The 11,581-nt window shown below is 39.4% G+C and overlaps 1 protein-coding gene across 2 annotated transcripts in view; it reads left to right on the top strand.

Annotated features, from left to right (window-relative positions):
* The first annotated feature begins 2,005 nt into the window (after positions 1-2,005).
* VPS50 (VPS50 subunit of EARP/GARPII complex) overlaps positions 2,006-11,581 on the top strand; it is a 131,793-nt gene continuing 122,217 nt past the window's right edge. For both annotated transcript variants that reach the window (XM_029929148.1, XM_029929157.1), the window contains exons 1-2: positions 2,006-2,123; positions 8,583-8,651. In XM_029929148.1, coding sequence (XP_029785008.1) covers positions 2,091-2,123; positions 8,583-8,651 — 102 coding nt within the window. In that variant the 5' untranslated portion in view covers positions 2,006-2,090. The remainder of the gene's footprint in view (positions 2,124-8,582; positions 8,652-11,581) is intronic.

The raw sequence follows: 11,581 nt of genomic DNA on the forward strand, positions 1-11,581 counted from the left end.
ACCTCCTGTTTACCAAAAGGATCACTAAATCATCTTCTATAGGCTGTAAAACAAAGTCCATGAGGTCACTAATTTTAGAAGAGAAAAAAGGTTTCTGGGTCTTATTTTCTTGGTTTTATTTTATATACTAGGGCATGACGTTGATTTAAGATGTGGAGTTGGGAGAGGTAGTTTGGATAAGAACTTAGAACAGTTCTTATGGATATCCATTTCTACCAATGAAGATGTGGATATGCATTTCTTGAAAAACACATTACATCTTTCAGCTGGAAGACCCTGCAGAAACATGAGGCGATGTTACACTGGGTATGGGAAGCAGACCTTCCCTCTCACTGGCTGCCATGGTGGCCCCTGAGAGTATCTGCGGCAGAGCGACAGGACAATCTTGCAGTGATACTCTCCCTTGTAGGAAAGTGGGGGGTTGATTGCACTATATGCCGGTATCCAGGAATGAACATTGAAGGAGGAACTGTTGCTTTCTTCATTAAGAGAATTATTAAGTACTGGATTTGGAAAAACCAGTTTTTTATAGAACAGAATGGAATGAAATCCTAAATTCAGTATTGCTTATCTCTCCCTCCTAAAATAACAGAGCCCTATTGAGGCAGTCTTTAGGCAACAGGAAGGTCAAAGGAGAAAAAGTAAGCAACTCAGGGGTGAGCTGTGATTCCTTTAAAGCAAAAGAGGGGCAACCCCCCCATTACCAAATGCCACTTTTACCTGGGGCGTTTGCCACAAGCAGTGTTCCTGCCCCAGCTCTAGCACCTTTTCATTTTGATAAGGACTTACTGTCTTTTTACCATCTTACTACTTGAAATGATAATATAGCCTGTGTTTGGTGTTTCGAGGCTGTGATATATTTTCCTAGTGGTTCAGTTTTAAAAAATAAATAGGTTTAGTTTTTCCTCCAAAAAAAAAAAAATGGGGATATTTGGAAAAAAAAAAAAAGAAAATGGGGATAATTGTACCAACCCCAGAGGATGCTATGTGAATAAATGAGATAATATATGTAAAGCTATCAGCAGAGTTCTTGACATGTAGTAAGCTCTCAGTAAGTGTTACCTGTTGTTAGTTCTGGGTCACTTCCCCTGCCCCTCATTCTCATAGCTAGAAAGGTTGTTTTTTTTAAAAAAATATATTATTTAAGTATTAAAATCTCTACAACCAACGTGTGACTTGAGCTCACCATCCCAAGATCAAGAGCTGCATGCTCCACCGAGTGAGTCAGCCAGGTACCCCTGGAAAGTTCTTTCTTAAGTTAACCCCCAATCGACTCTCCTATTATTTTCCTCAATTTACCTAAACTGCTAAAAGTTGAAATGATAACTTTAAAGTGACATGTCTTTTTATTGTTGCATTTTCCATCTTGACTTGCCTTAGATTAGGAAGGCAGTGAAATGATAGGTGGGGGTTAAATCTTTGGGTTTTATAGTTTTTGCCGTGGATGCCAAGACCGAGGAAGAACAGCCCTAACCCTGGACAGCTGCCTGTTGGACAACCTGGACCACATCTTTCCTCAGGCCAAGCCCAGAGCCAGCTGGAGAGTCCCAGGTTCTCAGGTCACTTCTCGGAGAGTGCCTTCTCTGGAGTTCCTGTCACGTCGGTCTCAGGTCCTCCCACCCCGCCCTTCTCGGTCAGGAGAGGTTTCCTCCATTATATTCTTGGGGGAATCACGTCAGTCTGGTTTATATACTGGCTTCTCAGTGCTTGTTCCTGTCGCTCAATGCCTGGTCACCTACGAGTTAGGTTTTCGCCTTATCAAGTGGAATTACCAAGAGCAAAGGCTTCTGTTAAGACAGGCGGTCGTCCGGGTCACTCAGAGCAACAAGACTTGAAGGCTTAACCAAAGCGTCCACTGTTTTGCTTGCTGGGAAATGTAGTACCTGGACCGTCCTCGCCTCCTCATTGCCGGTGTCGGTGGTAGTCGAAAAACTACAATTCCCAGCATGCTCAGGGCAAGAGAGGATGACCAGGGTCGGCAGCTCCACGTGACTACTCACTATGGCTTCCTTGTGTACGGGCCAGCTGTCTGGTGTTTAGGCGTGATTTGTCAGGTCTCTGCCGCACGGTACCCCTTTCACGATTTCGACATGCAAAAAATCAAATCTCTTATGACCCGACAGGTAAGTCGCAGAGGCTGAAGCAAAGGCCTCCTTCGATTCCGCTGGTAGAGGAGTCTAGATGTTCTGTCTCTGGGCCGGGGCGGGCGGAGACCTAAGGTATGGCTGGTGGCAGGTGGCAGGGGCACTGGAAAGTCGGGGCATACCCTGGAAAACTCACCTGAGCAGCTCTCATCGGAGCCCTGCTTAGGCGGGCGGGAGCGTCCCAGAAACATTCCTTTAGAGAAGGTCACTGAGGAACTTTCAGGGAAGGCTCTCTTTGTCTCCCTTCTTCCTCTCTCTTTTGCCATCATTCCAGTGACAGCTCCAGCTACCTGGAGGACTCCCTTTATCCAGGCTGTCTTGTCTCTGAGCAGGTGGCCTGGGTAGGGAGGTGAGGTTTGTGCAATAGAGCTGACATGGAAAGAGTGAAAAAAAGCGGATGAATTGAAGACAGAATTGGTAGCTTTATGACTTTGGGCAAGTTCCCAAACCTTATAGCTTAAATTTCTAGATGTTAAAATGAAAATAATAATAATTTTTGTTAATCTTATCTTACAGTTCTGAGTCACCAATAAATTAATGCATGTGAAGTGATACTTAAAAAAATCATTGTTATGGCAAAATAATTGCTGTTTTTTATTCCACCTTATAAATGTTATGGATTTCCTAGTAATGTCTCAGCTTCCTTCAAGCAAGCAATTATGACTTAGTTTTGGATACCTTTATTCAACTCTAATATTTCACCAGAATTGGTCATACTTTATTACTTTTATATGAGAATAGTTCATTTAGAGTTGTAAATTAGAGATTTTGAGAACTTTGGAGAATAGTCATTTAGTGAAGGTTTCATTTGTGAGGTAGGTTTGTTGCTGATTAGAATACAAATTCCAAATTAAATTCTTATTTGAGAATTCAGAATTTGAGAGATACCTGAAGAATGTGAAGAATAAATGTGATTATTTTACTCCTCTTAAATTATATTGTTAATGTCATGAAAATAAAATTTGAAAGTTCTAAAAATAATAAAAGATTTAATTAAGTCGCGATGTCTCGCATTTGTTGCGTACTAGTATTATGGTTCAGACCACTTGTTACTCGAGGATGTTTGGGTCCTGCTATGTAGTAGCTATGTGACCTTGAGGAAGTCACTTAACTTTTTTGAGCATTAACACATCTCCATAATAGGAATGATAACATGTGTCTCGTGGTGTCAGATTGATGGTGCTATGATGAAGGTAAAGAGATAAAGGAGTTCACACAGCTAGCTCTTGGGTCTTAGGAAGGAAGTACTTGATCACAGAGTTCCTCTCAGTGGCTGCACCGATGCTGGGAAAGCGGGAAAACTGGAAGCAGGCTGTTGCAGTAACAACAATAGATGATTTCAGGCTCACTTTTGGTGTCTGTTTGATTTTAGTATCTTTTTAATTTTTACAACAATATGCACTTTTGTACATTATACCACTACTCCTCCTAAACGGCTTCTAGAATGCTGAATTAGGATTTTTGTGCATTAGCTAAGCTTGGTCTTCTTTCATGTTGCCTGCCATACAGTTCAGTGTAGTCATCCCTGTACAGCAACTTTGGTTGTTTTATTGGTTTTTAATCCATTTTGTAATACTGAAGGGAGAGAAAAAAATACACATGTCTAGCTACCGGTGATTAGTTTAGATCTCCTAAATGTAGTGAAATTGTTGTGTAAATGGTGACTCTTCATCCTCTATCAGTTACTTATTAAACTTGAGCAGCTCAAATCAGTGCTTAGTGGGGATAGAAAAACCTTGAAGAACACAATAAAAAACTGGAACTGTACTGTGTAAAAAGTCAAATAAAGTTAGAAGTTTTATACAGATTTTAAAAGTCATCCTAATTATATTTGTTTATGGCCTGACTTCCACATGTTTAGTTGTTACTAATACACATTTCATGCATCTTTGAGGTATGAAAATAGAGTGCTGCCTGGAGTTACATTGGAAGATTTCTATTTAGTAACATTTATTATTGGGTTAAATGTAGCAGTATTACAAATAAATATACACACAGATGTTTCTTTTTTTGTGAGGCTAAGGAATATGCTAATAATATTATTAATGTGGAGAGATATAAAAGGTCTATGAAATTTAGGGGTTTTTTTTGCATTTCAGCTTTGCAAGGATCTTGGTTTGGAAAAGAGTGGGAAGGTGGGCTTTGTTAGTTCTCTTTATTTTAGATGAGGTCTGTTCAGATTTCTCTATTATGCTGGCCTCTGTTCTTTCAATTCATTCAACAAATGTTTACAGAGCGCTATGTGCCAGGCACTGTTCTACGTTTGGGGGTGTGCAGCAGTGAGCAAATTAGACAAGTGCTCAGGCAGACAGACGTAGGGATTAACGCTTTGGAGGAACAGGGGATGGGGGGCTTGGGAGATGTTGGCAGTTTGGGGTTGTTTATAATTTTATAGAGGGTGGCTGTGAGAGGCCTCACTGAGAAGGTGACATTTGAGTAAAAACCTGAAGGAAGTGAGGAAGCAAAGCACGTGGATATTTGGGAAGGAGCATTCTGGATGGAAGGAAGCGCAAATGTGGAGGCCTTGAGGCAGGAGCATGGCTGAGGAACAGCAAGAGGCCAATGTGGGTGGAGTCAAGTGAGGAGAAAATAGTAGGGAATGAGGTTGGGATGATGGCCGAACGCAGGAAGCCAGATCACACAGGACCTCATCTTGACCTCATCTCTTACTGCATTTCTCCTTACTAAAACCAAAGCCATGCTTCCATTCTAATTGAAATAGCAAGCAGAGGAGTGATGTCATTTTACATACATGGCCTTCAGAAAGATCTTTTTGGCCTCTTTTTATTTTTTATTTATTCATTTTAATGTTTTTTTATTTACTTGGGAGGCAGCAATGAGATGGAGAGAGAATCCTAAGCAGGTTCCCCACTGCCAGCATAGACTGGCCTCTGTTTAAAGAATAGGCTAAAGAGGGAAAAGAGCAAAAACAGGGGGAACAATAAAGATGCGATTGCAGTCTCTGAATGAGAGAGGATATGGGCCTTAAACAGAGTCCTCGTGGTGGACGGGTTGGGAAGAGGTTGGATCCACGGGTATACTGTACATTTAGAGTTGACAGGACTTCTTGACAGATCAGATTTGGGCTGGGAGAGAAGGAGAATCATTAAGGTTGACTCCAGATGGTTTGGCCCCCTTAATTAGAATTGCCATTTAACAAAATGGGAAAGGCTGAGGAAGGAACAGATTCAGGGAAGGCAGAAAGTTTTTAGACTTGCTTTTTGAAAGCTTCTTTTAGATATTTAAGTGGCAAGATTAAAAATAGGCAGTTGGCTAAGGGTCTGAATTTCTGAGGAGAAGCACAGGATATAGATAAAAATTTGGGACTTAAAAACATATACAAGGTATATACAGTGGCTAAACTCACCAATGGATTGAGCATGGATATGAAACGGTCCATGGTTGGAGCTTTTGAGATTTCAGTGTTAGAAGGTTAGAGTGGATCTAGCAAGGCAGATTGAGAAGGAGCAGCCAGTGAGGTAAGACGGCAGCATCTCAAAGACCACCTATCCCCTACCAGACGCTCAGTAAATATTTGTTGGATAAATGGTGGACAAAGAGAACAACCAAGTAAAGCGGGTCCCGGAAGCCACATAAAGAATTGAAAAGAGGAAGGAGTGACCAGCTGAATGCTGCAGCAGATGAGTGACGGAAGGTGAGAATGAGCCTTTGGACTGAGCTGCATGGAGGCCATTGGTGACCTGACAGCAGCACTTCTCAAGAAGTGGAGGGGAGGAAGGCTGGGTTAGGCGGATTACAGAGGAACTGAGGACTGAGTGTATAACCACAGTGTTGAATTTTGCTGAAAAGAAAAAGAGGCAGAAATCACTTCACATGCTCCGTTTGATCACTGGGACGTTTAGTTGCTGGTCTCATAAATGGAAATAGAAGATTCATTTAGACATAATGAAGTAGTCTGAAGTGTTAAACTCTGCTTTGGGCAAAGAAGTAAAGTGTAGGGGCAGATATTATTTATGCTGAGTTTTAAATAATTTAAACAGGAAAATTTCAAAACAAATACCAAATATAAAAGAAAATCAAATAATGGTTAATGATTACAGTGAGTTTCAATTTCATAAAAGCAGAGTACTACAGTTATAACTGTGACTTCCTATTTTAGAGAAGTAGAGATAAAAATGATTTCATTTTTGTGAGTAGAAATTTATAAACTTGTTAATAAACTTGCTAATCTTAAAATACATGTGAGTGTCAGATGATGTGCTCTGCGACATTTATGTGAAAAATGCAGGTGAGTGTCAGATGTCTGACACACTTATGTAATTCTTCATTTCTGTTTTGATTAAAGAGAAGTATTTGTCAGTGATCACAGTAATAATCAGAATAATGGTTAGCACCTAAAGAATGCTTGCCATGTATCAGACACTGATTTTGGCCTCCCACATACATTATCTCCTTTACTCCTTACTATTGGCCTCTGTATTGTTGTCACCATCATTAGAATATAAGGACAGGCAAGGTAGGTAAGTTGTTCAAGACCACAGAGCCCATCCCCTGAATCACTGAGCTCCTGTGCTTCCTAACGTGTAATAGGGTTTCCAATTTTACAACTTTTATTTTGTACATTTGGTAGAAAGTTGCCATATAGTATTAAATTATTGTATGAGGTGACTAATCTGGAGGTAAGGCCCTTTCCTAGATATTGGTGTATTATCACTTTACATTTAAGGCATTTGTTTCTTTACTGAGTAGCTCTGGGGACAGAGAGAATTCCATTTGATATAGTCCTCCAAGAATTTCTGTTAGACTGATTACACAAATCTGTAATTTTAAAAATATTTATTTAAAAGGCACGGCAGTTGTATTTTTAAAATATATTTTAGGGGTGCTCATGTTTTTGAATCAAGTTATGAGTTTTACACTCATGCACATGTGTATGTGTGCATGTATGTGTATATGTGTGTGTGAGAGAGAGTGTGAGGAAGAGGGGTAGATAGAATACGAGAGAGAATGAAAGTGAGGGAAAGCTGGGTGTGAGGCTCTCTGGGAGTAATGGAATACTTGGGAGTGAGACAAAGATCTGTTGCATAAAAAATTATAGTTATTACTGGCCATGTTTTATAATAGGGGAGATAGAATACATGGCTCTATAGTTTAAAAATAAGCAAGTTCTGCTCTAAGTCTCTAATAGTCAACCTAAGTATACCATATTATTTGAGTACTGAGGACATCAGAGGATCAATATAAGGTACCTAAGGGACAAAACTCACCTCACATTTATATATCAGCTAATTTTGCTCATAGGCTTTTTTTTAATGTTTATTTATTTTTGAGAGAGAGAGAGAGAGAGCAAGCAGTGGAAGGGCGGAGAGGGAGACAAAATCTGAAGGAGGTTCCAGGCTCAGAGCTGTCAGGACAGAGTCCCATGTGGGATTTTTACCCATGAATCCCCATGAATCGTGAGATCATGACCTGAGCTGAAGTCGGACACTTAACCAACTGAGCCACCCAGGCGCCCCTCACAGACTAATATTTACAGGGACTTTATCTACTGAGTGGCCTGTGTTTAAAAAGGGGCTCTCAAAGAAAAGTTAGATTGCTAACTTCTTTCTGTCTTGATCACTTTCCCCAGTACAAATGAGACTTTCAGAATCCCTCAGTTGATGTGAATATAGAAATTCCCAGGTACCAGGGAGCTAAACAGTAGAAAGCTGCACGATGGGAGATTAAGTGTCTGTTATACAGTATAAATTGGTTGCATTGGTGAGAAATAATCAGGTAGAATCAAGGGTTTCCTTACATTTTAATTAAACAATTAGTAGTATTTAAAAGTCTTTGATCAGCTCAGTTGGTTGGTGTATTATATCAGAGAATCATACTTGTTCCTTATCAGGAGAATTTGGTAATGATTAATAGATAAGTTTTTTTTCGTAGAATGAAAAACTTGTCATAGAATGAAAAACTTTTGTCATCCAATTTTCTTTTGTTTTTTTAAAATTTTTTATGCTTTTTCTAAATTTATTTTTGAGAGATAGAGAGAGACAGCATGAGCAGGGGAGGGTCAGAGATAGAAGGAGACACAGAATCTGAAACGGGCTCCAGGCTCTGAGCTGTCAGCACAGAGCCCGACACGGGGCTTAAATCCACGAACTGCAAGATCATGACCTGAGCTGAAGCTGGATGCTTAACGGACTGAGCCAGCCAGGCGCCCCTCTCTTGGTTGTTTTTAAAACTATGGTTAAATTAGACTTCAGCCATTAGTTATGAAGATGTCATATAATATTTTTTAATTTCAAAAGTACACCTTTATTTAATAATAGTATTATATGAATTAAGTGACAGTTGTTTTTAGAGCATGTGTTCTATATAGTTTAAAGCAGGAAAAGTTCTGTTTTTAATGGTGATTTCTATTTTAATGGTGATTTTTATTTTACAGTTCTGCAGCATAATTAAAATTCTTTTTATTATTATTTTCTTAAGGGTCTGAAAAGCCCTCCGGAGAGCCTTAGTGATCTTGGTGCCATTGAGAGTCTCCGGGTCCCTGGAAAGGTATTGATCTATATGTGTGAGCGTAACTTTTCACTTTCTTAAAAAATAATATTGCCTTTGGATAATAATTGATTCACAGAAGCTTTTCCTTCCCACAGGCAGATGGTAGTTATGATAAAGCTAGGTACATTTTTATAGTATAGCAGGCTTGGGGCTTGGTTTTGCTTTTATTACTCATTGGGATGCAGTATGATTCATTATATGAAACAGAAAAATGCAAAATTGATAAATTTAGAGTTTATTATTGTATCAGATCCTTAGCCTGAAAGCAGTTTTATACATGTATATGTGAAACTTAATGATTTATCTACTGTAATTTAAAGAAATAAAATGAAATAATTTGCTTTTTATGCTGTCAACATTGTGAGCCAAAAATAATAATTATATTTTTGTTATGGAGCAGAGATTTTTAAGTAGCTAGTGCATAGTTTATACTAAATTATGAATATCGTAGATTTTAATCTCCTGATTCGCGTGAACCTCTCAGTTTACAAATTTAGTAGGGGTTACTTGAAAGTTAGTTGGCTTTCCCTCAGGAAAATTATTAACCATTGTGGAGAAAACCCCCCAAACCCTGCTGTTTCTCACTCTGGGGTACTGCCACTTGAAGCTGCCTCGGTGAACAGCAGCTCCATCACAGCTCAAAGCATCGTTTTCTGAATGTCTCCTCTTGTGATTTTCCACTTGAGGATGATATTTGAAAATACTATTTATTTTCTGTGTCTGGCAACTTAATACATAGGGCTTGTTTCTCTTGGTCAGCAGTCATAGGCCTCTCGTGATGCCTCAGTGTCAGCTGCTCAGGAGAGTGATTTCCCACCCCCGTGAGGAGCCTTACCCCCTAATGTGAATTTTGTATTTACTGCTTAGGCTTTATTTTGGAGCAGACCCAAACAGACTCTCCAAATATGATAATATTTCAGCCAGCCCTTTTGCATGAAGTGGCTGACAAAAACCTTAAAGAGGCATTTTGAATAGTTTTATATAATGTTATAAAAGATGATTGCCTGTGATGAAATTGGGAACTGAGCAATAACCATAAATCCAAATTGACAATTCTTTTTATTTCTTTGACTCAAGAAAAAAGATTATCATGCATTATAAACATGCCTTGAATTAGATTGCATTAGATGTTGTATTGTATAAGAAATTTCTGTCATTTTTAAGCCCTGTGAACTTTGTTTTTTTTTTAATAGTTATTTATTATTTTGACAGAGAAAAAGCACAAGCAGGGGAGGGGCAGAGAGAGAGGGAGACAGAATCCTAAGCAAGCTCCAGGCTTTGAGCTGTCAGCAAGTAGCTCAAGATGGGCTCAAACCACAAACTGTGAGATCATGACCTGAGTCCACGTCTGCTGCTTAACCCACTGAGCCACCTAGGCACCTCTGTTGTCTTTTATACTGTGCACCTTGATATTTTTCCAGTAGTGGTCGGTAGTGAATTTGTAATGATCTCATTACTCAGTCTTCTCACTGACCTCCCCAGCCCTATCAGTGGCCGGTGGTGTGTAATTTGAGATGACTGCTCTGGGTAGAGAGGCCAGTCTGGGATCACAAGATCAGCATATGTAAATGATTCAGGTGATAACTAAGTTTGGGGCATTGGTCTGATTGACACCCACTAAGAAGCTAAGTTAAATTGTAAAACAGTTAATAGTAAAATTGGTATCAATGCATTGGGCTTAAAGGTAGCCTTACACAAGAAAGCTCATAAGCTCCTTGTGCTTGTTTCCTCGGTGCATTCTCTGGAAACATCACAAGTGCTACCGGGTGAGCTTGCTGCTGCCCTCTCTGGATATTTTTGAGAATTTAAGAATTGCTGGGTCCAGAGAGTGGTGAAACTTCTGTCAGTACACCATGTTTGATGTGAGTGAAGTTCCCATTAAGAGTTAAGAAGACTCATGTTCAGAAATGCCCTTATACAGCATAGTTTGGTATAACTTTAATGCTGAGTATACGTTTCACAATTTAGGTGTTACTTGGGCACCTGTGTGGCTCAGTCAGTTAAGGGTCCGACTTTACCACAGGTTATGATATCAAGGTTTGTGAGTTCGAGCCCCCTGTGGGGCTCTGTACTGACCGCTCAGAGCCTGGAGCTGCTTCGGATTCTGTATCTCCCTTTCTCTCTGCACCTGCTTGCACCTGCTTGTACAGGTCTATCTTTGTCTCTTTCTCAAAAGACCAAAACCTCACAATTTAGATGTTACTCTATAGTTAGGTCATAAATTAAGTTTTTATTACATACCCAGGATTTATTCATCTTCTTTCTGGAAGTGTGTACTCTTTGACCAACATCTCCCCGTTTATCCCACCCCCAGCTTCAGTAGTCACCATTCTGGTCTCTGTTTCTATGAGATTGACTTTTTAAGATTCAACATATAAGTGATATCATACAGTATTTGTCTATCTCTATCTGACTTATTTTATCTAGCATAATGCCCCTGCTGGTTCATCCATACTGTCACAAATCGCAGGATTTCCTTTTTTCTTATGGCTGAGTTAATATTCCCTTGTATATACGTTCTACATCTTGATGTGTTCATCTGTTGACTGACACTTAAGTTGTGTCCATACCTTGAATGTTGTAATGCTGCAGTGAACCTGGAAATGCATGTATCTCCTTGAGATGCTATTTTCTTGTCCTTTGGAGATATACCCAGAAATGGGATTACTGCATTTTTAAATTATTTTGAGGAACCTTCATACTGTTTTCCATAGTGGCTGTATGAATTTACATTCCCACCAATAGCGCATAAGGTTCCCCTTTCTCCACATCCTCACTAATTTAAGTCATTATCTCTTGTTTTTTGAGGATGACCATTCTACCAGATGTGAAATGATATCTCATTGTGGTTTTGATTTGCAATTCCCTGATGATGAGTAATGGTGATATATATTTTTCATGATTTATTTTTTAATATAATTTTTTTT

The sequence above is a fragment of the Suricata suricatta genome, chromosome 2, assembly GCF_006229205.1.
Source record: "Suricata suricatta isolate VVHF042 chromosome 2, meerkat_22Aug2017_6uvM2_HiC, whole genome shotgun sequence".
NCBI lineage: Eukaryota > Metazoa > Chordata > Mammalia > Carnivora > Herpestidae > Suricata > Suricata suricatta.